At 43.4% G+C, this 27,991-nt stretch overlaps 2 protein-coding genes across 3 annotated transcripts in view; one reads left to right on the top strand and one right to left on the bottom strand.

Moving 5' to 3' along the window:
• The window catches only part of POLN (DNA polymerase nu), a 129,269-nt gene extending 102,503 nt beyond the window's left edge, over window positions 1–26,766 (top strand). Inside the window, exon 24 of the mRNA XM_080410934.1 lies at window positions 1,163–26,766. Within this exon, the coding sequence (XP_080267060.1) occupies window positions 1,163–1,231 (69 nt within the window). The 3' untranslated portion in view covers window positions 1,232–26,766. The remainder of the gene's footprint in view (window positions 1–1,162) is intronic.
• The window catches only part of NAT8L (N-acetyltransferase 8 like), a 55,238-nt gene continuing 33,297 nt past the window's right edge, over window positions 6,051–27,991 (bottom strand). For both annotated transcript variants that reach the window (XM_080410850.1, XM_080410851.1), the window contains exon 3: window positions 6,051–27,991. In XM_080410850.1, the coding sequence (XP_080266976.1) occupies window positions 27,624–27,991 (368 nt within the window). In that variant the 3' untranslated portion in view covers window positions 6,051–27,623.

Raw genomic sequence — 27,991 nt, 5'->3', positions numbered from 1 at the left:
TCAATGCATTAGCAAATGGATTCAATGTGGCATTCCTATAAGAACAGTAATTCTCTGTTAAACAACAGCTACCTTTTAACAGGTGAAAAGAAACACGTTCTTGGACAATAGGTAGCTGTCTGGGGTTTTCAAAGATTAGGACTTTCTAATAGGCACTAGAAGTATTTGGAGATAAGTGTTTCATTACCCTTGCTTTGGTTTCCTTTTCCTGAGCAAATTGCTGCAGGAGTCATGACATACTTTTACTCCTACTGTAGATGTATCCTAAGGACACTCTAAGTGAATAGATCATGAATGTATTGATGGCAGAGGCCAGACAGAAAACATAAAGTACCAACAGCTTGATCTCAGGGAAGAAATTGAGAGGGATTTTTAAAAAAAAAAACAAAAAAAATCTGCATTTCTGTTCATGTTGTTTACCCTTCTATACAGTAAGAAAATGTCTTTAAGGATTAGAAGTGTTGAAGATGAAAAGATTTTTGTGAAGTGCTCCTGCTCTCCTTCAGCACACTTGCTTCAGCTAAATATGTATTATGTGCTCTGTTAATATGAATATTATTTTTTAACATGGAGGAAAAATGTCACTAAAGTAGAGCACACACACAATCTTAATGGGAGAGATTTCTTTTTCTTCTTTGAGGAGAAGGTTGCTTTATCTTTGAAGTAGCTTCTTTTCCAAAATAGAGTCCTTGCTAATGAGGCAGCTTTCATGTCAGAACATCTACTGTGTAACAGAGCACCAGTAACTGCAAAACAAACTGAAATAAAACCAAAGCAACAACAAAAACACCCCAGAATTGGAAAAGTGGATGATAAAAAAACCCTAGTACCTTTATGCATTACTAACAAGGTTGCTGATTGTAAACACTCTTGATTTTGTAGGTCTTTTGAGAAGTGTAGTAAGATGAATTTTACTTTAGCATGTTCCTTGCAATTCAGTAACATGTATTTGCAATTTCAAAACTGAAGTTTAGTCTTCATTGTTAAGGTATTTTAATTAAAATTGTAATGATAATTAAGTATTAATAGATATGAGGGAAATTTCATTTTGGATAGGCATGTAGTCTAAAGCAGTATCAACATCCAAATGGAAAAGCAAAAATAGTAATCTTACTATATGTGATGTATTTGTTTGTTTAATTTTTTTTTTTTTTTCTGACAGGTTCCGTTGAAAGTGATTCTTACCACAGGGAAATCATGGGGGTGTATGACAGAATTGCAGGAGATGTAGAGCAGTCATCGGGGATGTTATTCAGTACCCATACACCTCATTGGCCTATGCTGATTCCTCACTGAATCACTAGGCAACAGCGCTGCTGGATCTTTCATAAGCACCTAATACTCTGCATGTGAATTTTTTTACTTCATTTTGTCTGTAGCCCTAGGCAACAGCAGTGAGATAAAACTGGTTTTTACCAGTTCATTGTGTTTCCTTTAGCCAAGGTAACCAGCAGGGAGCTGCTTTTGTTCAGAGCTAAATTACTACATGTAAGAAATGAAGCAAGACAATATTAACCCTTTGGGAACATGACAAATATATTTGAGTTAGATGGATGTTTAGACTTTAATGTTAAATATTTTCTGAAGAGCTTGTGTAAAAATACTTCTAATCTGGCACTATTTGAGCTGTACCAGCAAGTGCTTAACTGTTGTGTTTGGCTTATTTTATATTTTGTGAGTAGAAGGCTCAGTTTGCATCACATATTAATTGTTATGTTCCACAGACTTAAAAAAAGTTCTTTGGAAATGAAGAGGCTCCAACTTAATTTATATTTAGGATTTTGGAGCAAAACAGGTAAACAAAACTGGGTGCCTAAATGCATGAAAAATAAACAGATTGTTGTAAATGCAATTAATTTTAAATTCAGTTTATACACTGTAGCCTTAGCGTACTTTAGAGGAAGTAGTACAGATTTGCCTAATCTATTATTTTTATTACTGATGTAATGCTAAATATTGTTAAGATAAATTTGGGGATTCAGCCTTATACTTTTTAGTATTCAGGTTTCTACTTTAATGTTTGGATTTGTTACTGATATACAGGTTTTCTGTAGAATTTATTCTTTAAATGAGTTTGTTTCATAACATTACTGGTTGCCAAATTCTGCCTCGATGCTTGTGGAATATGAGACTGTCCTCCAAAAAAGTCTACTTGTTATTTAGAAGCTGAAGTCAGGCACAAAACTTTTAAGCAGTGTTCAGTATCTTTCAGCATGAGACCTCAAATTATCAAAGTAATATAATTTAAATTTTAAAAGTCTATTGTTACAGAGATTTTGCAGCAGTTTAAAGTTGTATCATTAAACAATTCTACATTGCACTTAAAAGCACTGAACTATTAAACATTGTTTTTCTTCTGTGGCATATTAATAACATGTAACCTGCCAGCTCAAATGAGCCAGTCAGTTCTTAAAATTAGTTCTTAGCAGTGGTCATGCAAGCAAAGTCAGAACCTTCTACATATTAATTGGTAGTCAGCTGTTCAGTTGGGGGAGAGTCCAGCCTGCATGGCTGTGACACTGCACCAGGTCATGCGAGCAGAGGGTCTGATTCCACCTTTCCAACAGAGAAGAGATTGTACAAATTTTCTTCTGCTTTTTGCCATTTTCAAGCCTTCTGTGTTTGCAGTGGCATTGAATAAGTGTGAAATGTTCTACTCTCTCATCTGTTTCACTCCTCTTGAGGACCTGCTGTTTTCAGGGGGCCTGTACTAATTAAGCCTTGCTTCTCTAAGGCTACATTGCTAACCTTTCTACTATATGAAAGAAATCAACATTTCTGTACATTTCCCAGCTGATTTCAACTTTGTGTATGTTTCTTTGGATGCAGATAGAGAAGCGTATTTTTTCAAGGCCTGAGCAATACTAGGCATACCCTTCAGCCTACCAAAAACCAGAGACACACTTAAGGACATGGAGAATCTCGATCATGTCCAATGAATTGACTTCTGTTCAAATACGAAGCTACAGAAATGCAGAGGTCACCATACAGAACAAATTTTCAAACACAGCCCTTCACAGAAGACTGCCAGTCACAGTTCCCCAGACGCATGCACTTTGTATAGATCGTCATACAGTAGGCAAAGTTAATATTTTGTTCTCCTTGTGTTGCAGAGAAGGACTGCGAGCTCCTCTGGGCACCAGGTTTACGCCTTCTACTTTTACAACTTTTCTTTCTGGTTTTAAATTTACAAAGAGTCAGCTAACAAAAGGATGAGAACCAAGCAATAAGGGCATCGCTTTATCACATGTGACTGAGGGCTCATTCTGCATACACTGGTGTGAGAGCAAAAGGCAAACTGGCATAATTTTTAAGGATTGGTGATGACCAAGATCTCAAGACTTGGTGCAGTTTGTGTCCCCACAACTTACAGGATGAGTACCATGAATTCAGGTTATCTTTCTAGTGCTACAGATTCTTCAGTAAAGAAAATGTGTTTTCTTCTAATTGCAGCCTGTCAGTGAATTACTGTATATAGATTTCTGGCATAGCTAGGTGAGGACCAGAGCTCTTTGTGTACGTACAACCAGTATCTGCTGTACTATGAATTGCAAATACTGGGACATGTTCTCTAATCTTTAGGTTCTGTTCTGCTTGGATAGCCAGGTGAGTATCTAGTCTTCTCTCTCTGCCCTGTGCTACTGTGTTAAGGTATAGATTCCGTGGATTATTAGATTTCTCAGACCTCTCTGAAATGCTTTGGCTTCAAAGTTCCTTAGTTTTTAACTCGTAAGATCCCAGATAATGAGAAGAATGCTGTGTCTTTGGGACAATTTCTTTTACTTCGCAATCCATTCCCACTGCCTTCCCAATATAGGTTTTGGGAACTGTTGGATTTTTTGAATTGTGGAATTGCAGAAGTAAGTATCTCTTTAGCATGGCAGTAATTTCCTTGAACAAGCTGGCTGAGATAAGGTAGTGTTTGCAATTTGTTTCCCAACAAGGTCCTCTGGACAAGGCATCAGTTTTACCACACTTGTGTGCTGATCTATATATAACTATAAAATGAAGGCAGTGCAGTTTTTCCAAACCCTAGACAAGCTACCCTGCAGCATGCCTGAATCTAAAGAGCCTTTATGGAAAAGCAAGGCCAGTCCTGACCACAAATTTCCTCTGAAATAAATACAGGTGAAAGTATTATGTATTTGAGGACTGCCAGGAATTCCTTTTGGGTGGCACAATAATTTCACACCAGAGGACTCAAGACCCTTATTATAATAAATGACCACCTTTTCAGGTTATTTTGGTTCTGCATGAAAAGGACTGTAAAACATGGATAGGCTGGAGCAGGAGCAATCATAAGAGCCCTTTTCAGTCCTTAAAAGTCTCAATTTGATCTCTAAAATTATTCCCTTTTTTCTTACAACCTATGAAGAGGTACTGGGAGAGCAAGAAACAGATCTTCTCTTTCAAGTGCAGAACCCTACAAAAGTACTGATACAACGAGTGTGGGAGATCACAGGATAGATGGGGAGAGGGGAATAGCTGGGTCTCCTTAGTTTCAGTTATCTTTTGTGGGCAGAAATTTCATTAATTGATTCTATGAACACAGTAATAACCCCTTTTGAACTGATTTGTGTCTTTGGGTTTTATTTCAGTTGTGTCTTTGGTGGCCTGAATCTTCCCTTAGAGCATCTATAAATCTTTTCATTTCCCATGTGGCATAGTAGGGAAGGAATACTATTTGAAAACACTTTAACTTGGTGTCTGTGAGAAGTGCAAGAGCACAGCTATTTTCTGGCACTTGCATGGGCATAGCATGGCCAATACATACCTGCTCAGGACTTGGATCTTTCAATGTCCACATACCACCATGGAATGGCAGGACTCTGATCTTGAATGTTGATCCAACTTGATAATAACCATAGTTCAAATACTGGTCTCAGATTTGATGTAAGCAAGACATTTTAAATGTGAGGAGAGAAAAAAACCTCTCTCAGTTTTTGAAAACAGAGTAGATTGAGAGAATGAATCTGCTAGAGCATCCAGGACATCATTTGTTCTTGATAATGATCAAGAAAAAGCCCTTAAAAGTAAACTCATTTCATTTTTGGGAGTTGACAGAACCTGTTCCTGTCATTTTCTTATTTAATCTGATTTGAAAAGAGGCCAAAGAATGGGTTGAAGGTTGCATTATGCCTTCCTGATACATTTCCTCAGTGGCCTAAAACATCTCTTCTCACTTCGCCATTAGAAGATCAGACTGGAAAAATCCTCGAGTAACCTGGTCTTGACCTCATAGCCCACCTTACCTCCTGAGGTCCCATCCAGCCTGAATTTTCCTATGATCCCGTGTCATTCTTCAGCTGAACAACAGCAGTCATCTGGTTGAAAGACAAAGCAGAAATGCCTTTCAAATATTCTGCTGAACTGCATTAAAGTATACAGTGCCATACCAGAAGAAGCCCCAGAAATGTTTTGGGATTTCATTCCTCCTTCCCACCTGTGTTGCCTCATTCTCTGCCAGCATTTACTATATTCCCTGGCTCGCGGGCTCACTTTTGGCTGGCACGCTTCCTTTTGGTCTTAGCAGGTTGTCAGAAACATTCAAGGCATGGAAAGGAATCAGTTCTTATTTCTGCCGTTCTGCAATAGTTTTAGTGGGCAGGTTGTCTCTGGGATTTAAAATAAGTTTCAGTCATGTCCTGTCTTTGCCTTCCAGGGAAACTTCCCCAGCCTGATTGGCTCATCTCTACTGAAACCAGCAGCCTACACTCAGCGGGTTCTCTTGAGACATCTTTGAAGTGCGCTTCTACCACCCATTTTTTGTAAGACCCTTTCATGTTACCAAATGTGTCTTTATTACTCACTGTAAGTCCAGGCAATTTGTTATCCTCTCTGCTTGTGTTTTGAATTCTGGAGGTCCAGCTTCCAGCCAATGTTTACATATTTTTGGTGCATTTTCCCACGTCACCTTTTCCATTCAAGGCTAATTAGTTGGATAGTTTTTAGATCCTTTCTTCCTCAGCTCTTGCTGTCTACCCTGATTATTTAATCCATATCCAACCTTTTCCCTGTACTTCACAGATACTGTTATTACTGATAGTAAAACTCCCACTATTAATTGTCCACAAGTTAAAAAAAAAAGTTGGTTATCTTACTATCTCTAACTCTCAACTTGCTTCCTTCTACCATTAGGCACGGCATTTATGCATTTATGGCATTTTGGAGACTTTTCTGGCAAACTGTATTTTTACTGTAGTTGTTCATTTCAGGATCCATTTTTTCATGGTAGAAAAATTTACTGCGGAAATTCTCTCTTCCCCCCCCCCCCCCCCCCCCTTCATTTTTTGGCAGATTCATCTGCTGTGCGCACTGAATTTCTCACTTCTAATTATTCAAAAGTGTCATGCATCAGATTACAATCCCATTTCCAATTTTTGTGTTAAGTAGAGAGCTATACTTACAGGCTCCAGAGAATCAGCCTCCATCCTCCCCATACGTGGCTGCTGCCTGTTAACATTGCATTTCTGTACAGAATTGGCTGAGGCAAAATTAAATATCTCCCTGGATTACCTTGGCCTCTTTGCACTGATCCATTAGTCCACATCCAGCTGAGACCCAAAATTAGTTAACTGCTGATTTATCCTAAATGTCTTGTTGGTATCTGGTTAGGTGAAGAAGACAAGTCTTCTCAGGACTTCTGCCAGAATTTTTTTTCCCTCTCTATTTAACTCTAAGCTGTGCCCCAAAGCCAGCTCAGACTGACGATTGACTCCAAAATGCATGTGAAGGACACCTATAAGAACTTGATTTCTTCACAATGAATAAATTCTGCAGCAGTTTAAAAGCTGGGCCACCCTACTTGCCTGCCAGCAATTCCAGTCTTTATTTATCTTCCCGTCCATTCATTTGAACTGTGATGTTAAATTAAATAAGCTTCCCAGGAAGGTTTTCCTTTAAATATAATGAGCTTTTGTAACACATGAGCTGGGAGAAGTCAACATCTTCCCTTGGGGCCCCTGTAGGTCACAGATTATGTTAAAAAAGTGTTGTAAATGTTGGGCTTTAGTCAAATTCTCTGGCCATGTTGTGCTGCTTCTGATACTATGGCTTGCGATAGATTTGATTTTTCTTTTGAAGCTGAATTTTTTTAGTCCTTTCACTTCTCATATGTGACCTAAACCTTAACCTTCTCCTGGCATTCTCCGTATCCCTTAACACCTTCCATTTTCTGGTAATCAGGTTTGTAGTCACTTCTTTAATTTGTCTTATCCCTCCAGTCTGGGCCATTAATTCTTCAGACATTTATAACTGCACAATAGAACAAATATTTATCTGATAATGAGTCATCTCTTTCTTTTCTGGGAGCTTCTGAGTCTTGTTTATATTGCTTTTGTAGAATTTAAATCTTGCTTTAAATCCTTCTGGCCAACAGGTTTATAATTCAAAAGGATTTTAACACAGTGGAGTAATAGTATGAAATGAATAAAAAGAAGTGATTCAGTGACGGTGAGTGCAAAGCTTCACACATACGCAAAACCAATTAGCTACCTGAATGTAGGCAACATATTTCCCAAAATATAGGGAACAGCTAGTTAGGTATCAATTTCAGCAAAAGACCTGGGGATTTGTAGTTGTTTGCATAGCGATTAAGAATAGTATAATCAATCCCTCTGCTCACTTCAGCCCCATCAAGGGCTCAGCTGAATGCTCTGCCCTATTTTCTGAGCTACATTTCAGAAAAGATGTGGAGCAACAGGAATCCATAGGAGAGCAACAAGAATGATCAGAGCTATACACAATATCACCTATGAGGAAAGACTAAAAAGAATTTAAGTCATTTAACCTTGAGAAGACTGAGGAAAGATCTAAAAGTCATCCAGTATGAAATGGGCTGTCATAAAGATGGTAATAAACTGCTCTACAGGTCCCTTGGAGATAGAATGAGAAGATAGGGGCTTACATTTCAGCAAGGTATAACTAGGGAAGATGTTAGGCAAGCCTTTCAATGGAATGCTAGTAATAATTAAGCATCAATGGACTTGAATAGAGCTTTTGGATCTTTATTACTGTATATTTACATTTCTAGAACAGCATAGACAAATCTGTGTCACAATATACTTATGATTAGTTGATCCTGCTTCAGGACAGGGACACTGGCTGAGCAGCCCACTGGGATCCTTTCCAACTCTAGTTCTGGCTTCTGGGGTTAAGGCCTCGGGAGCAGTACACATAGCACCAGGAAAGGTGCCATTTGATCTTCAATGTCACCAGCAAATGGGACCCTCAGTTTAGATCTCTAATGCAAAATGATGGTGCTTCCAGTACATTACTTGTTCTGGACAGGCTCTGTACTAAGTAAACAGAAATCTAGCTCCCTGCCATACCCATCTCTGAAGATGGCCTTGCTTTGAGCTGGCGATTGGAGTAGGTGACCACCAGAGAGCCTTACCAACCTCAGTTAGTCTGTGAGTGTTAAGTAACCACCAGTAGCAGGCCTGCAGCACCCGGCTTTCCTGCTGAGTTATTCCCAGCTAGAAACCAGCCTGGTCCAGCTCTGCAGTCTACCTGAGTGGGTGTCAGGTTCTAATTTGCATCAGGGAAAGAATCCGCAATTCAGTTTTTTAATCGCTGGAGTTTTACCGAGACAGAGAAACTGGAGTTTTCTGATGGAGTCTGTTTCAACCAGTGCAGATGGATTTTTCTTCATAGACTAAAATTATGGCTAAGGGTTTTCTTCTGACCCACCATTGGCCTTCTTGTTGTTTTGATCAAGCAAAAAGTAAAAATAGTAGTGTTCAAGATCTCCAGACCTCTTTTTGCTTTTTCCCCTTCCTCCCTGCACATCTCCCTACTTGCCAGTGACTGTTCATTGCCAGTTCCTTATGGATAACGTGTTACAGGAATGACTGCAGCAATGTGTTGCTGAGCAGACTTTATTGGGACTTTGGAAATGGGTTACATCGCGATCAAAAAGCTTTTGGACAGGATGGGTGGTCACTGGATGAGGACTGGTGAGAGGAGTCCCTTCCACAAGTCTCAAGGAGGCATCTTCAGCTGGGTAAGGTGAAACTCTCAGAGACAGTCGCCGTTGAAACTTTTACCTGTGTCTTTTGTATGTGACTTGCTGTTCAGCTGGTTGAGGTTTTGACATGTTCCCTTACCCAGTGTCACCTTTTTTATACATAACATCATAAACTATATGGTTGTTTAAATACAACCAAGTACAAATTAGGGTTTTTTCCCTAGAAACAAGTTACAAGGTCAGCAAGTCATAAAGACAGAAAAAGCACTATTCCTGGGTTGATTTGCAGACAATTTCTTAAGACTGGGCAGGGAGCAAAGTTTGCGATCATCAGTCTTCCATTAGAAATTGCTGGGCTTCTTTCAACACTGGGCAGCACCTTGATGTCTTAAAATATTATTTCCATGTATCCCAATATGTTTAAGGTACATGATTATGACTTTAGAGGTTATTTTTTCCCCCTGCTTCACTTTTGAGAAAAACATGCCTCTGCAACCTGCAAGCTCAAATTACAAAATGGGCATAAAGGCTCATAGCACCAAATACAACACGTGGTGCATCTAGTAGAACTCATAACATCACTGTGAGGCATCTGCATGTTGGGTTTTTTCTCTTCTCAGCCAGAAACAATGAACTTTTGCTGTCTGAAGACCCTATTCAGAACTATTGCTGTCACTTCATTTGGGAGCTTGGAAATAGCAAAACTACATACCTGTGACTTAGTCAAAGGTGAGCATGAGGATGGATCCTTTGAAAAACCATCAGGACCTGACAGGCACAATCTGAAATGTATTAGCTTTTGCTTTCTTTCTGTGCAATACAGTGCACTTTACACTTTCAGTTGGCCAAAAGCTGCATTTGTGTCTCCCGCCCCAGACCCAGCGCTCCCATTTTCTGCTCATGCATTTGGTGTGTTCATCCTTGCCACGCACGGAGCTATTCCAGTTGTAAATGACCCACTGAGCTGGTCAATTTATCTTTGCTTATCTAGAAGTCTAGCTTGGGTCAAATGAATGAATGACCCCTCTTTTTATCAGCTGTTAATAACAGGATTACTGAGCATTACTCAGTCTGGCAGGAGTAGCAGGAGCTGGTAGACTGTTAGTGTAATGCAGTATTTTTGGGATCAGATATGCACTCAGCACTCCATAAAATGCCTAAGACCTATCCCATGTTTGCCAGCCCTCTGAATACCTAGGGGGCCTGCACAAAAATTCTGCACAGGGAAGTGTGATTGATTCTGCCCCTCTGGGATTTAAGTGCTGCCTTCTGGGATTCACCTCCTTAGGACTGATTTTCACAGCTTTTCGTTCTAACACTGAGGAGGCAGTTCCTTTGTTCAAAAGGCAGCCAGAGCAATGAGTGTTGCTGCTGCTCCTGTCCTTTTACCTACAAAGTGTAGGAAACCTTTCTCCCTGAAAGGCTTTCAACATCCATCATCCACAGGAGTGTGTGAACCACCAGATTACAGGATGTTCTGCTGAGGAGCTTTCTGTTCTCCCTCTTGGGGCTGGCCACTGTATATGAAGTAATCAATATTTGCCCTGCCAGAGAGAGCTCAGAAAAAAATAAAAGGAAGGAAAGAAAAAAAAAAAAAGGGGCGGGGGGAAAGGAAAGAAAAAAAAGAATAGAGCATGACTGTCCAGCCTCCAAGTTACTGTATCCCACAAAGAGCCTAGACTGTCTCCAGTCTGGGGAGTGCTTCATGCTTCACGGCTTTAAACATGTCATTGTATGTAATCAGAACAAAGCAGCATTAACTCTGTTGTGTAATTGCCCATAGGTACAACCAACTGAAACGCATGTCTTTTGGCCTTAAGCTGGAAGGCTTTTTCCTTTTAACATCACTCCTGCATTATGCATCCTCCATGTCCTTCCTCATGCTGCACAGAAATGGTACAGAGACAGGGGGCACTCTCCTGTCCCTGCTACTCCTCCGTCATCTTCCGACCCAAGAGTGAGCATTTAAGCTATTTTTGTGTGATCTTTTGGTCTTACAACTAAATTCTAACTTCCTTATATTTCACTTCTTTCAATAAATTATTTTAAGAGTAGGTGTTATTCACTCCCCATCCCATTCCACCTCCTGCTCATTTTTGCTCGTTGATGCTTCTGTACCTAACAGTTGCCAATGACATTTTGTATTTCTTAGCCCAAGGACATTCTTTCCCCAGCAACAGCAAAGTGTATACTTGGTTTTTATTTTCCAAATCTGCCAGCTTAAAGTATTGTCCTGTTTGTGATGCCGTTAAACACATTAGTAATAGTGAGGAAACTGTGGAATTTAAATCCTTTTACGGCCTACATGAACCTCACATTGTAGACTAAGTGTTTAATCCCTAGGTATTTCCTTTCCCTGCCTCGGAGAAATGGAGAAGCAAACCATCATGTTGCCTGGTTCATAAAGCTATTTGACTAAAAGTCAGTTTTTAAAATGCTTCTTGATATGCAGTTGAACAAAGTGGGTTCCCTTCCTCAAAGACAAATGACGTGAGAGCATCCAGCTGGTAAAACAGAGGCTAAAGGAAACCTCATGGAAAACCTCAACCCAGAAAGCATGAAAATGTTGTAAAGAAGTCTGTGTCTTTCTGCTTCCCACAATTAAGCAGCAGAAAGGTTTTGAACCCTTTGGTACTGATAACTTTGAACTTGGACATCAGTGCAGAGTTCCAAAGTCTCAAGCCTACTTTGTAGCTTTAGTGTCTGCAAGAGGTTTAGAGAAGAACCACAATGTACAATTTACAGCAGCCTTCCCAATGTGTATCTTGAAGTGCATCACGATTTCTTGCCTGATGTTGTTTGAAATTTCATCTCGGCCATCAGGTCTGTATATCACTACTTACTGCTTAAAGGTCAAGGCATTCCTGCTCACTGTGTATGTTGGGATAGACCTTGATTTTTCCTTACAGAGAACCAAGGTTTTCAGATCAATTCCTTGCGCAATGGTTGAGTGATCCTCTCATTCCATCAGGGTGTGTCACAGGACTGTGAAAATGCAGCCTCTGGGCAGTCAGGGCACAAGTATGAAGCTATTACCGAGGCAGGCTGTATCAAATAGGTTTTATGGGAAATGGTCTTGCATTTCTTGTTTCCCTTAAGACTCTGACATGCCTCATCTCTAAAGACTGGTTTTGGAGTCGCCTGCACTGAACACGACCTTTGACAGTCCATCCCACAGGACTTCAGTGCCAGAGCCAAACAGATTCTTCATCTGTAAACTCAGTGATGACTGGAAATTGAACCGACCCATTGGAAGACCTGGACCTGTAATAATTGGGATAGTTTTCAGGCAGAAGTCATAAATAGGTGTTATTAGACCGAGCAGGATGGATAAAATGCTTGGCATTTACAAGTATAGATGTCTAGCCCTGGTAGTACTCCCAGAAATAGTAAGTAGGAATTAAATGGCTTTCTTAAATGAAAACATTTTACCAGGAAAATAACACTGACAGGTATGTCACTTCCAAGAACCATGTCCCAGTAAACTAACCAAAAAGTTACTACGTTAAGTTTCAGTTCATGCTCATAACAAGAGCTCATTCTTAGTACAGGTTCAGTAGCTCAGTGGTGTTGCAACAGCAGGGAGCACAGGCTGCCAAAACCATTCCTGAAGGTACGTACTCCACTGAAGGTCCTGGAGGAAGCCCTGCACTGTGTTACTTCCCTGCTGTAACCCCTCCTTCAGATACATAGACCCAGAGGAGTCCCTTTAAAGCCTTGCTCCATGGGTATTCCTGAAGGAAAGGAGGAAAGACTGGCAAAGATGCTCTGGCCCATCTCTTGAAACGCATGCAATTGGCAGAGTTAGCCTCCCCATGAGTCAGGGAACTGCATTCTGAAGACTGCATTGCAGCAACAACCGTGGGTTTAGAGCATCTTGTTCAGAGCTAGATGCACTAGAGTGAAAGTGGCTTGAACTTGTCTTCATCAGCGCTACAACATGTAAATCATGCAACCTTTATTAAACTCATTAGCAGTAAAGTGAATGTAAACAGATGTGTGTAACAAGCTCTAATTTAGCGGAAGGGGAACAAAGAAACGATCTTGAGCATTGTTCCTTACCTTGACCTCATTCTTCGCCTAATATAGATTTTGTACAATAATATGCAACATTGCAAGCAATAGCTCTGCAGCCTCTGGCCAGCCACCCAAACGCTTACCGAATGAGCTTTATAGCCCACAATTAAACATGTATTAGTTTACACACAAGGAGTATTAGGCTATTGCATGTCGATGAAAAAAATATTTCTTCAGTTTAATTATACAACTTTTAAAAATAGTTTTCTAAGAATGAGTTTTCGAGTACAAGAAGGAAAATAAGCAGACTTAGATGTATTATTCTATATTAGCATGCTTGAAGTATGTTCAATTCACAGTTCTTACACAGCTGACATGGCCTTTTGTAGGGCCTGAGCTTCTATGCTGTTTTCCCTTAAGACTTCTTTATATCTGCGAAAAATACTGAAAATCTGTGCGGAAGCTCTGGTGACAAATCCTTTGACACTATGACATGATGAAGGAACAAACCATCTCAATGAATAATTTTGCAGTTTATTAGCATATTGAAGTGTTTCGATTAATTTTGCTTAAGTGAATGACAAAGGAACTGCTTTATCATGTACCCTGCTCATTTCACTATTATTTGTCCTGTTGAAATCTATCTTTAATTATGCATAGGCGGGGCACATTCCTAGGACCAGAGGTGTCATGACACTGATATTAATTAAAAGGCTACTGTAGAAATAGTAGATAATCATGTGATTGAGTTGTGCTTCTCAGACTTCCAGAGTCTAGGAATACAAACAATCCCTTAGGGGAAAAGGATATTTATTTTTTAGGCTACATAACTTGCAAGTGCTCAAGCTTTATGTGTGACTTGTTCACATTTGCTATGCAAACATAACATATAATAAACCTAAATGACTCAGCATGAGAGTAAGGGAGAAGGCAACAATATTGCTCGCCTCTCCAGCTTATTAGCTCTCCCAAAAGCAATGCACATAGTCTGTTGGGCTCACTTCAAGTCATCTAAACATAGGGTGCCTCAAATGATACTAGATCCTTATGTTTAGCCAGATGAATCCATGTCCATTGTATTTCTAGAGAGTATTACTGTTCATATCAAAGTCTCTTGTGTTTCTGTTAGAATGAAGGTTAAAAAACAGCATCTGCCTTCCCTAAATGCAGTATTTCTGCAAGTCACAGCGAGGGAATCTTGCCAGGATGCCCAAAGTCTCGAATACTGGTTTTAAACACTGTGCAGACCTGGAGCACGAAGGGGAATTGCAGTCCTCCTCCCAATGGCCAGACTGAAGGAGTCTGTGTGTGATAATCACAGGTATGATCTCACATTTAGGAGACTAATACTGCAATGATAATAAGTTCAGAGCTAGCATCAGTGAGAAACACCTCAGCCTTGTGAAAATTTAATAGCATATCAAGGACGTTTTTGCTGCAGTTTAATGTGCCCAAGTACCAGCTGTGAAAGTTTTTGCTGCCTGGGAACCAAAGTAGCACAACAGCTACTGAAAAATTGTTATATATTGCATTTGTAGAAATCAGTTTTCAGTTTGACTTCTTTCTTTTCTTTTTCTTTCTTTTTTTTCAAGGCTTTTTATTTTTTCATTTGCTTAACCCTTTCTTTCAGCCCCCCATCCTTTTCAGGACACTGACGTCCCACTTCATCATATTCTATTTCAGATAATGTTAACACAGCTTATTTTTTTCTTCTGTATAACACCTACAAAACTTAATGGGAATGGAGGTAGTGGTAGGTCAGTATAATTTTCCCTGTCATTTGAATCCCATTCCCCACACTTTGCAATGCAATCTCCAGTTGGGTTCTTTCTTGCAGTGGACTCAGTGGTGGATGTATAATAGTACAGTCGTAACTGAAAAAATTCTAGCTTTGTTATAGAAATACACATTTTTATGAGTTGTTAGATGAATTGACATAAATACACAGGCTAATAATAATGAAACGTCTGCTTTAGCCCTCATTCTTGCATTAGAGAATATTTTGAACAGAAAGCTAATCTTTGCAGTGTGAAGCAGAATCACATAAAATATAATGTGATTTTTGTTTCACCCTGTGGTTAACCTCAAAGTTATTTTAGGTGATGTTTTGCTGGATATACTGCACTAAAAGGAAAGGAATAACTGCTCCTCTGTCATGCATTTGTCTCTGTGTATATCCACGATGGGATTTGCCTGCAGTGTTAGCTGGAGAACGTTTGCCTTAGGGCATCCACAGTGGCAGACATAACCCTGCTCCCACAGCATATGCCATGCAATCAGCTTTAAGAGGCTTGGCACAGAGTCTCCTGATTTTGGTTCCTCTCACCCAGCTTCTAAGATGGAGGAAAAATTTAGCTATTTGTGCAGTTTTTACATGCAGCATGAGGCCATTTTTCAAAGCTGGGATCTTTTGTGAGACCAAAGCAGTCCAAACAGGACTAACTACCCTGCAAGCACCTCTTGGATTACTCAGCTCCTCTATATCCGGGGGGGGGGGGGGGGGGGGGGGGAAGGAAGGAAGGAAAGAAAGAAAGAAAGAAAGAAAAAGAAAGAAAAGAAAAGCCCTATCTGAGGAGAACATCCAATCCTAAATTAATTTTCTGGTGTGATCTCGGGTTTGAAAGCTTGACCTTCCCCTTTTAATGACTGCAGTAGCTCTGAGCCCTCCCAGCCTTTAAGAGCAGGAGGAGAAGCTCCTCACTTACGGGACATCAGAACAGTTGGTTCTCCACCTTACGTGCCAGGCAAAGGCCAAGAACAAGCATTTGTAACCATGTGCTCATCCCTCCCTCGAACACTCTTTGACACTGCTAGTGGGAACAGCCTTCCCTGGGATCCACTTGGTGGGTCCTGGTCCTCCCCTCAGTGCTCTGCCAAAATGTCTTCCCTAGTGCACAGTACTTAAAGGTTTTTCAGTGATCCACTGACTTCTAACTTTTTCTTCTGCTCCTTTATATGTTCCTGAAGAAGTCACAACCTGTAAGACTATCTACTTTTTCCTTTATTTTATTTACCTTTCTGCAAAGAAGAGAACACAAAAGATTAATGTTGGAAGCCCATCCATCATACAGACCGTTCTCTCCTATACTTGAGGAGCAAGGACTCTTCAGTTTAGAAGGATGTAGGAGCTTCTGTTTTTAGAAATAAGCCCACCAGTTGTAAACCGAAGTTGTTGCCAAACAACTGAATTAAAAAGATGATCCTGATTTTTTCAAACAATTAGTCTTTACCACAGCACCAAACTTTGACTCTTTAACAACCAGGAACATCGTTCACTGTTAAGGCATTAAGGCTTTAAGCTTTGGTGAACGAATACTACCAGTTACCTTTAAAGCCTCCATGAATGTTTGCTGAAAAAAATGATACTGCTTGTCCTTCAGCTGCCCTGAGTTCTCAGGCACAGTTAAGCTTTTCTACAGAGACGTCATGTTAGGATTTATCTCATCTTAGGTGTTTCTAGGATAGACATCTACTGCTGGGCTGGTCTAGACTCACCTTGGACTGGCCATTAATGGAAAGAAATGAGCACTTCTAGAGCATGATTCATCTGACCCTGCCTTTGACATCCATGTGAGAAGATTAATCTCTCTACAATGCTCATTCCTCTTCTGTTATAACTGACCTCAGGTGTTGAATTTACTTTACTGAGTTTGCAAATGCTTTCAAGCACAGAAAATAATGAAAATGTACCTCAAAGAAATTAATAGGTTAATTTCTTGACAAATTTTATAGGAAATTGTATTAGCACAAATGACCATAAATACAGTCCATCTTCCTCTCATACCAATAGCTGAAATTCAAACATTTTATACGTAATTGGCAGAGCTGATGATAGCTCTACAGATTTCACCTCATAGGAAGATCAACTGGAAAATTTTGGTGGCAAGAACTGCCAGGGCCTGAATGCGTCCTGACACTAACACGTAACAGCTGTGCCAGACTGTGGGCTGTGAGGACCTCAGGGAGTCAGGCAAACACCCTGCAGTGCCTTAGCTTGCTTGGTGAGGAGCCCATGTCAAAAGGAAGCTTTCTTTGAGGTCTTTGCTTCCCAGAGGAGTGTGGCCACACCTTGAGATGATGGGACAGTAAAAAGCTGGTTTGCTTTTCTTCTTTGGCCAGTAGTGCTGTAAGTAACTGCAATTAAAAAAGTTATTTGGGATGGGGCACCTTCACCCTTATTGGAATACATGAGTTTTCCCTATTTATTAAAATGGAAGAGGTGGCAATTGTGGTACTTAGAGTCATGTAACAGAGGCAGAATAGGGTGTTGTGAACCACGGTGACGCTTAAGGGAGCAGAGATAGCAATGCAGCAGCAAGCTCAGTGGAAGACTCCAAATAGGTGCAGGAACCTTCAGGCTGACTTCTACACGCCCTCAGCAGCACTCCAAGCAGACTCTGGCTACTGCTGGATTTAGCAGTGGCTCCTTTGGCTGAAGCCAACTAGACATGTGAGACCTTTCCGTGAGACTGGCAAGTGGTGGCAGGATGGCTTGTAAAGGGGAGCTGCTGATGGAGTAAAAACACAGCCTGGAGCAGTGAGGCTGAATGTCCTGCCATGTGACCAGACCACGTGTCCCACCATGGTGAGCACACTCTCCATATTAGCTGCTACAAGTGCATCGTATCCCAAACATAGCCTACTTGGCATACTTAGAAAAGCCCTAAGCCTGTACTAAAAGAAACACAGCCATGGGGCACGGTCATATAATCTTCCTTGCTGCTGGTCAGCCCTTGCTGCTGAGATAAGCATACGGAGGTCCAGTTTATGACTCCTGGTGAAGCCTAGATAACCCCTGCGGCTGTGGGGACACAGGGGAGACTGGAAGAAAGTCAGAGGCCCCCAGAGCTTGCCACAGCACTGTTTGCTCAGCCTACCTGATAGACAAAACCTAGCCAGCAGCCAGGAGCTGCCTGGGTGAGCAGTGGGCTTCTGGTGGACTGTGGTTGGGAAGCTATGGCTGGGGACCTAACAGCTCTGCCTCTTGGCAAAAGGTGGCCAGCATGGATGGGGTGGATGGTAGATAGGTGGACAGGTAGGTAGATAGAGATGGAATGTTTTGGTGGCTGTTTGCCCAAGTTAAATGCAGCTTTGTGGGATGGATGAGCTCAACTGTTAGACCTGGAGGCCTCCATCCTCTTGGGAGAGCACCAAGCCACAGAGGGGAGGCCATGGTTACAGCAGAGGGTTTATGTTGCTGGTTTGCTTTGGCTTTTTAGGAGGCATTAAGGTCTATATAGGTGGTGGGTGTGCTGGTGAGCCTGCAAGAAGGGAAGGGATCACGAGGTGCTGTCTCATCTAGAGCATGAGGCATGTGCCTGGGAACACAGGGCATGGGGGCAAAGTCCTTGTCTTTTTATCTGAAGCAAGCCACCGTGAAGGGAAAGAAAAGGAGCCCAGGACAGTGATGTGTGGCTTGTTTGTGGTGAGTTAGAGACCAATTAGCAGTTAATTGAGGCGCTTTAAGGCACACAGCACACCCACAATACACCTAAAAGCAGCAGCTTTTGTTGCTACTTTCCCCTTATTTCAGTAAAGCAGTTTTTGGGTGGGTTTTTTTGGGGGGGTAGCTATGGTATAAAGCTCGTGCACATGCGAGAACTGACAGCTGCTTCCCCTCAGACCCCCCCGAATCCCACACCCCATCACTATCGGTCCCAGAGGTGCATTATGTACTCTTCCTCTGGGTGAGATACTGCTATCGGGTGTCTGCACATCTGGATAAAGTAGACAAGTGATAGAAGCCGGATCCATATGGCAAATGCATTAACCTTACATTCCGGATCGCTGCCTGACTGCTCAGCCCGATAACCCAGCAGGTCCCAAAGCCTCAGCCTGCACCGCTGGGAAACGACAGCACCCAGTGCCCTTGCTGGGGAGCTGCTGGGGTGATCTCCAGAGCCAGTTTGCCAGGGGTTCTTGCCTGGGTGTCCCTGAGCTTCTGGCTGGCAGGGCTCCCCCGGCAGCATTTGTAATTGCCACCAAAAACTGATTTTCAGGAACAAACATCCCCAGAGGCTGTTTCAGCAGCAAACAGTTTATTCCAACTGTACCTTCTTGGGCCGAAGGCTGGAGCCTCCTTTCCCCTCTCCAAATCAGAGGCAAGTGCTTCCCTGCTCACCGAGATGCTCAGAAATGGCCTTGGGCAGGTCTGAACACACAAACGGTGGGGAACAGCCCATTTATGCTGTTTTTTACCTAAGGAAATGCACAAGGCTAGGGAAGAGAAAGGGGCTTGTGTGGCTTGGGGAACCCCCCACAGCTGCATCTCCACCACGAAACCATCCTCACCAACGCTCACTCTATAGCTTCATGTCCTTGGTGGCAGGAGAAGGACACCACATGGTTTTCTTTCATCCTCTGCTCCAAATGGGACATTTCTCAGGGCTATCTCCCATCTCAGGTGGGATTTTGGTAAATGGAGGCACATGGTCCTAGGTAGACCTGTGTGGCTGGCCAGGGCAGGGCAGGGTCCCATCGCAGGGCAGTGCCAGCAATGCAGTGCCTGGGCGCAGCTCCACGTTTGCTATGTGCAGCTCCAAGAAGGCCTTTTTACACTTCTGAACACGTTAGCATTAGCCAGCGAGCTGGAACAGCATGGAAATATAATCCAAGGACATGCATGACACACACATAAAGATATCCCTATTTATCAATGAAAACAGAACGAGTGGTGTTTGCTCGTGCTGAAGCGGGAGCTGGAAAAGATGCAGGCACTGTGTGCTGTGGTGTCAGTAACTTGACAGCAATACAGTTTAGGAAAAAACTGACATAAGTTTTAGATTTTATTCATTCGTACATTATTTACAGCAGTTGCTTTCATATTACAATTCTCTTTCATCTTTTCAGTTTTCACTTATAAAAAATTAACCAAATAAACCTTATATAACCAAATTTATCACAGCAGGTCTGGTTAATTTTCACAGTTACAGCGGCCATCAGGAACAGAACTTAAGTACCTACAAATCATTTGTCCAGAGCACCTCGCCTGACCCTGCCCGAGGACACCCTGCTGGCCCTCGAGAGCTGGCCGGCTCCCGGGGCTCTGCTGACGGACAATGGAAAGACCACGCTGCATCGGGATAACGCTTTGTAGGCTGGAGCTCAGCTGCCTAGAGCACACCAAGGGCCAACTCGCACACATCTTAACACATCCTGCCACGCTACAGAGGAACCGGCTTGTATTGATATGCCTTGACGGTATGCAAACAGCTTTCCAACAGAGCTGACTCCTGCTTCCCTCCGTGAGAAAATTGTATTAATGTATTCTATTTTTTGCTGTTGTTGAGCCCCAGTAGTGCAGCAGCAGAGTACGCTGGGGTACGAGGCTGCGGCAACGAGCATTTGCCTTCCTCTGTGTGACTCTGACAGCTCTTTCTTGTGTCTGTCTCTCCCACTAGGAACTGTATTTGCAATAACTCACCCTTAAAACTGCAGTGAAAAACCTGCGCTGTGTGAGGACTTACAACGCCAAAGAACAATTCAGGCGGAGGGATCCTACCTGGGCAAGTTCTCTGCCAAGGTGAATCCAGTCCCAGAGACCGATGGCCTTTCCCAGTACTTAATCGTGCTCCCCAGGTGCAACAGCAGCACTGATGCCAGTGTGTTCCTAACGGTATCACCTTCATTAACTGTCTCCCTGTGCTCCCTCCCACGTGCTCATTTGCTTTACAGTGGTAATTATTGCTGTTTTAAAATATGTTTGTTTTTCGTAGCCACTTCCCGTTACAAAGTACAGTACATACTATGCTGAACATAGAAAACACAAGGCTAATTTCACATTGGTCTTGTACAACGGTAAAGAGATGCAGAGTAAGAGGCTGTTCAAGGGAATCCAAGTTTCTATTTCGGCATGAGTCTAGCCTGTAACCCATGAACTAAAAAGCCACTGCCTTAAACATGAGCGGTTCTAGTAAGCAATTTAGCCCCAGTTTGGGTGGTTTGGTTTTTTTTTCAACTGACATTGGACAGTTTCCGAATACATACCACACATCTGCTTAACACTACCAAAAAAATATTTTTTTTCCTTTACCTTTACCGCATTTGTCTCAAGAAGTCTTAATTAATAAAATAACACAAGCACACAAACCGCTTAAAGCTAACGGCCCAGCACAATCGTAAGTACAACTCACAAAGCAACAGATGCTTTGTTAAACCTAATTACATTTTTAAAAAAGCAAATATACATATTACAAGTCAAAAGGACTAAGCTTTGGAGGAAAAGAAATTGAAAACAATGTTAGCTATATGTTCATTAAGCTTACATAGCAGTAGCTGCTCCTGCATTCAAACATGTTACTCGTAAATAAATTTACAGTTGCATTATATATTTGTTATGCTCTTGGTCTTAGCAAGTCTATCTTCTACTATTCAGATGTTAAAAGCATATTCTCATCCATAGCTGACCATGGTGTAGTACAAAGACAGCAGTGAACAACGATTTTAAACTGGTCAAACTCCAAATGCTGACTTAGAGCCTGTTGTTTTAAATGGTACTGAGTTTTAACTAAATGCTCTGTTGTTCACATTATGCTCTTATTTTATTTGCAATGAAAGGTACTCCAAATCACCATTAGGGCATCAGTTTTTTGGCGGGAGATAAGCGTAATCTTTGTGCATAGTCTCTATTACTGAGGGATGCAAGAGCGCACCATTTTTTTTCTCAAGATTCTATGTGGATCTATTTTGAGGGACAAAAAAAATAGAAAATTATCCTTTTGCATTTTAAAGCTTATTTAACAGTTTGCATCCCTTCATTTTCTTTACGTGGTACAGTATATTCCACTGCAAGACTCCAGTTAGCATGGAATTAAAACGCCTATATTAAGCTTTAAATAGAGTGCATACCAACAGCTTCACACTAGCGCTAATGAAACATGGGCTCAGAGCACATTGAAATGAGATTGTTAATTCAGAGGTAACTGGAGCTGGTTCCTACCTTTGTGTGTTTGGCAATTTGGAAATCCCTGCGGTCAGTCTCTATCCACTTGCACCTCAGCCAGCAAATCTGGCAAATTAAAAGGCAGCAGACCTGCATCATGGACAGACAAGGTTCAGCGAGCAACGGGCAGCAGCAAGGATTGTGACGAGGTTTTGTAAAACTGCAATTCCCTTGGGCATTCTGACCACAGAACTTTCTGTTCTCACAGTTGGCCACAGGAAGAAAGGGGCTTGATCCTCCCCCCAGGCACCGAGCGCTTTGCGTTCTGCTGCAGGGGTGCAGCACCGGGACCCCAACAGGCACATCCAAACCCCAACAGCCACCTGCCGGCCCTTAGTCCTGATTTTCCTACACTGGGACTATTAAATTCAGACATAAAGACCTAAAGTATCACCCTTATTTCCCATGGGGATGAATACAGGGGGGAAATGACCGTCCAGGTCCCAGCCCCAGGATGGACACCCTCAGGGTCATTTACCCCTTCCATTCGTTGAAGGGTGATGCTGAAACGAGTCAAGATGCGGAGCTGGCCCTTGGGATTTTAAGCATTTAGGTGCCTCAATCTTGCATGTATCAGAAGAACAACTTGTGCCCTGCGAGCTGTGATGCTGGCTTTGGGGGTGCAACTACCTCTGCAGCATTCCAAATGCTGGTCCTGCCCTGGTGCCCTGTGCCACCCCCATTGCACGCTGCCAGCCAGCTCAACCCTGCAGTGCTGCTGCGCCTCAGACCTGAAGAGCAAACTCACATCCTTACGGCCTCCTTATAACAACATTGAACCCATCTTGCTTCTGACAAACGTCTTTTAAAACAAGCCTGCTTCTCCCTGACGGGGTTGACTATGTTGCTAGCTCTCTTTCCACGACGGGCAGACTGAAATGCCCCACAGCCAAGGTACCCTGTGGCCACGCAACATTCCTCCTCGAGTGGGCAGTGCCCTGCAACGCTCCCCGGCTGCTCCCCAAGCCACATGTGCCGCGGAGGCAGGAGCAATGGGCCACACAGATGACAGCCCAGCTCCCGAGGCTTGGTCCTGTGTGTGGGTACAGCCTGCAGCATGCTCGGGGCGAGGTAAAGGCTTGCTCAGAAATATCGTCCCAATACTGCACGGTCACAGCGAGGTAAAGAACAGCTTTTGGCTGACAGCACCACCCCACGCTTTTCTGCATCTCACCGCAGAGATGAATTACAGCTGCCATTTCTAAGCATCTTGCAGGTGCTGTCTGCTTCACGGAGGGAAAACATGGCATGAATTTCCAACAAATACCAGTTCAAGGATTTCAAGTAAGATTAGAAACCACTTTGTTGGTTTGATTGCTCAGCATTATTGGCCTGGGTCCATGCAGGGGCCAAGCTTCCCACAGAGCTTATTGCCAAATATTACATGTGCTTGAGATGCCAGGTTGCTCAGAATGTGCAGGGTGTTCCCACTCACTCCAGAGGGAATGGCCCAGGCAGTGCCAGAAAGCTGGGATAGCCCCAAGGCTGTGGACTTTAGCCATGGCAATGCTAAGTTCCCCATTTTTTCCATTTTTTTTTTAAATTATTATTTTTGGACATCACACCTGGTGCCTTTTGCAGCAAGCAACGGCTCTGCTGCAGTCCCCTCCAAGCAGAGGGCACTCGAGCAGTGCCCACTGTACAGGGGTTAGCAGAAAAAGCCGCGATGCCAAGGAGAGCTGCCAGGTGAGAAAACTGCACTCTCAGTGCCATGGCATGGCATGCCATGCAAGGGCAGCGGGCTGCCGCAACTCACCTGCACAGCACAGTAAAAGCAGGCGCCTGGCACAGCTGGGGGAAGTTCCTCCACATCTCCAACATATCCTCCACCTAAATCTGAAGCAGTCTTACTAGCCATCCCATTGACCAGCTGAGGCTAGAACCCAAGAGATGCTCTGCTTTTCCCAGCACTCCAGCTAGAGGTGTCCTTGGAAGAAGAAAACACCAAAATAAAACAGGGGCATGCCCTTGCATCTCACCCTCATGTGAGTCTGTTGGAATTAAGACTCAACACTGGCAAGAGGATCTCAAGGAGTTTCTGGCAGCAGGTCCAGATCACAAGCTCTTCTGGTTAGGACCAAACCCACAATCATCTTGTGCCTCTCTGCACCCATCCAGCTGCTGAACTGAAGTGGGAAGAATCAGAGGTGATGCTCAAGCCCAGAAAAAGAGGGGTGACGATGGTCCTGATGCAGGGCTGTGCCAACTACAGCTATCTGATGCAGAAGCAGCAAGAAGTTCCCCAAGGGGGGCTGCAAAGCCAGTACTGGGAGGCACAAGCGATGCGCTGTGGGAGCTTTTCCACGCAGCGTTGTTTAAACCAATGCACCCTGAAACAGGCAGAGAAGACAGATGGATCCACCAAAGGCAGTTCAACCTCAACACATCACCCCCTGAGCTGCACCACGGTCTACCAGAACGCTGGCCCAGGCAGTGGGAGGCAGGCTGGATCCTGGGGGGCAGTGGGTAAACCCCATGTGGTCCTGAGCCCAGCAGCCATGGAGACCAGTGACCTTCTGGCTCCAGAGCTGAGCCTAAGCTATCATATTTAGGGAAACTTCCCATGAATGCAGATGAAACAACAATATCACTTGATGCTTTTAAGCCCAACCTTCTGTAATCCTATTCAGAGCAGCTCTGGGTGGGTGGGAAAGCAGCAATAATGCTGGAGGTCCTGGACCCGCGCCCCACTGCTACTACCGGGGATGCAGCTTTGGCAGACACGCAGGCTTCCCAATAAAAACCAGTGCTGAGATCAGTGGCATTTCACCTTCTGAGGAGAGCAAAACCCAGCCTATTTGGCAGCCAGCCCTTTCCTTCAGAAACGAGCTGTCCTGACTGGAGAGCTGGGAGCAACCAGCTGGATTTCTTCCAAAAAGCCTGGTCACAAAGCAACTGGCAGAAGCGTTAAGGGAATAAATTTGCTTGGCAGCTACTGGCCAAGCGGCAACAGCTCAATCCTTATCTGTGCATCTCTGGCATCTGGTGTGCCTGGGGAGGAATGCAGTCAGCACCCCCAAAGCTGTACCTTTCTAAAGCACCTCTTCTCCAGGCAACTCAACAGGTATTACGATCAGATACTGTAATATCATCAGTTAAGATTTACATGTTTTAAAAGAAAATACTGGTAACCTGATGGTACTTCTGTGTCTGTGGGATCTGGTGGGATTTATTCCAGGTTTGGCTTTTCTGACAGGATGTGGAGTTTTATTACAAAGGCACAGGTATCAAATAAAACCAGCAACATTCTTTTAATTAAATATCCCAATAAAAAAATTAATGCTCAATTTAGGCTTTACGTATTCCTCCCTTATTAAGAGACTAGTTTTGTTTTTTTCCCCCCTCTGGAAAGGTTTTAGTGCAGTGATTATATAGCAACAGAAAAATAAACTAAAAAAGGCACAAACTGTTTTGTTTTTTTTTTTCTTTCAACTTTTGCTAACACTTTATATTTGTCTATTTTACTTCGGTTAATAAATCACTGAATGCAGCAAGAAAATATTCTGCCAATTTCTGTACACTATACAAAAACCCCTACCAACAGTACATTATTTCAGCTTCAGGAGAAATGTACAGCATAGAAAGACTTCTAAAAATATAGTGCCCCATACAGAAATTTTGTTAATTAAACTCACGGTCTCTTGCTACAGTGCCCTTCACCATCCTCATTTCCCCCTTTATTGCTGGGACACACACTGGGACTCTGCCCCTCTGGCTCCACACAGGCTGGACCAAGCCCAAGCCCAGCACTGAAACACTGCCGGGGTTGTGCCAAATGGCTCCTTCATCCCCAGCACCAGTGCCCAGCCCACGGCCCCGGTGCGGATGGGGCGAGCCTCCTCCCCACTGCTCTCATTCAGCATCACTGGCTGCGCCTCAGTGCTGGGAAAGCTTTTGGCTGGAAAGGAAAGGGCAGCTCCCGGAACGAGCGAGATGCAGGCAGCACCCCACACGTGGGTCCATGCCGTCTGCCCCCCGGCCGCTCCATGGCTCCTCTCCGCCCCTGCACGCCCCACGCCGCCTCCCTTCTGGGGCTCTCCTGCTGATGCTTCCATTGTGTTTGCAAGTGCAAGCGTGGTTAACACATGCTCTACCCTTTCACCAAGTTCATCATGATAGGTGGCATTCCCCCCACCCTCCCCCTGCATAATACTTCATAAAATAGTAACTTTCCCCCCACCCCAGGAACTAAATTAAAGGGGTTTTCCCTTTAAATGTATTAACAGAGCTGAACCCCTCCACCCACCCCAAATGAAGTGCAGCCAGAAATGGTTTTCTGTATACTTCTGATACCACGCTTTAAAAATTAAAACCTACCGATCTTCTTTTCCCCCAAGATGTAATTCATGCAAAGTTGCTATTTGTTTAAGTAAGTTATAAAAGTTGATATCTCAGGCTAGAAGAAGCTGTAGTCTTGGTTATTCTTTAGTTGGCAGGCACTGTACATACATACTGGGTACAGACACATGCCGGATCTGCTTTGCATTGCTTTTTGCATTGTACAATTCACAAATCTGACATCATTAAAGCAGTTAATTACCTTTGATGGAAGGCTGCAGTGAGGCCATCTACATTTATCAAACAAGCAGCTGGTTAAGATAAGTACGCTCCCCCCCACCCCACCCCAGCGCTCCCCCAAATGCTATTATCTGTCACACGTTGCTTCTCTGAAGTGGTTAGATTTGGTGCGCACATTAATGTGCAAATGTGTTGCCATAGGAACTGCAGCCTCCATTACGCCTCAATGACACCATTCAGCAAAAGCCAAACCTAAAAATAATAACAACAACAACAACAAAAAAAACACCCTTAAAAATAAAATAAAAAAAAACAAAAAAAACCCCGAAAGGCAGCAAAGAGAGAGTCCAACGCACATGCGGAGTCTGGCCCAGGACTGCAGGTTACACGTGGCTACAGAACAGCGCAGGAGATATTTAGGTTTGATCTTAACTTCACGCTATGGTACAATGGGGCTCAGAGTTCAGCCGGTCCGTGTCTGTGCTGGCTTAGGAAGGAGGGGGGGGATGGAGCGGAGTCGTGGTTACCGGATGCGCCCAGGGTCTCTCAGACATTTGGCAAATGAGGCACATCCAAAAAAAGTGCAACACCAGTGCCGTGGTGGCAGTGCGATGTGTTTGAGTGCGTGCACGCGCTTTCCTCTTCATGCATTGTAGCAAGCGGGTTGGGTAGGGGGGTGGGCGGGGTTGCCCCCCCACCTTTTCTTGGAAAACTATTAACCAGTAAATAATGGTAAGACGAATGCATATTTTACTTACTGGTGCATGAAATACTGAAAACTGCATTCAAGTAATATTTCTGCACTATGATGAATGCATCACTACGTTATCTTACATTTGGAAATGGAGAAGACTATGTACACCAGAGCAGTGGCACTATTTTGCAGTTAAGTTTCTGTGCTTTACGGAGGTACCTGGGAAGGAGAGGCCGCCGCTCCGCTCCGCCCCACGGTCGCAGGACTCCCAGCACCACCACCTACAGCATGCGAGGAAGGAGCGCTGCTCGGCCGGACGATCGAGCTGCACGGAGCAAACCAAGAGATGACGTGAGGGAACAACAACTCAACCCAGAATTGGCAAATGAACAGTGATGAGAAAGAGAAGGGAAATTTATTATTTTTGAAGGGGGAGAAGGAGGGGAAAAAAATAATTTTGTGTGTGTGTGTTTGGTTGGGGTTTTTTATTCTTCCCGCAGCTGCAGGCGGTAGCGGTGGTAGCGGAGCTGGAAAAACATTCTCTCCAGTAAGGAGCGCGTCATCCCCGGCAGGGCATAATGTTCGACAACACCCACATGCTTGAACCCCAAGGACTCGTAGAGCTTGTGGGCTGCCATCTTCACGGCCGTGGTTCCCAACACAACAGAGGAGTAGTTGTTGAGCATGGCAAACTCCAGCACTTTGCGGCCCAGGGCTTTGGCAATCCCTTTGCCGCGGTAGTTGGAGTCGACGGACATGCGGCGCAGCTCCACTGTGTTGTCTTCCTCATTGCCCCGCGCTGCCACGATCCCCACCACGTTGCCATCCAGGACGGCGACCCAGAAGCAGGAGC

Source organism: Falco punctatus, assembly GCF_963210335.1.
Source record: "Falco punctatus genome assembly, chromosome: 1".
Lineage (NCBI taxonomy): Eukaryota > Metazoa > Chordata > Aves > Falconiformes > Falconidae > Falco > Falco punctatus.
Note: the sequence above shows the minus strand (reverse complement) of the source record. Positions and strands in the feature narration are given on the sequence as shown.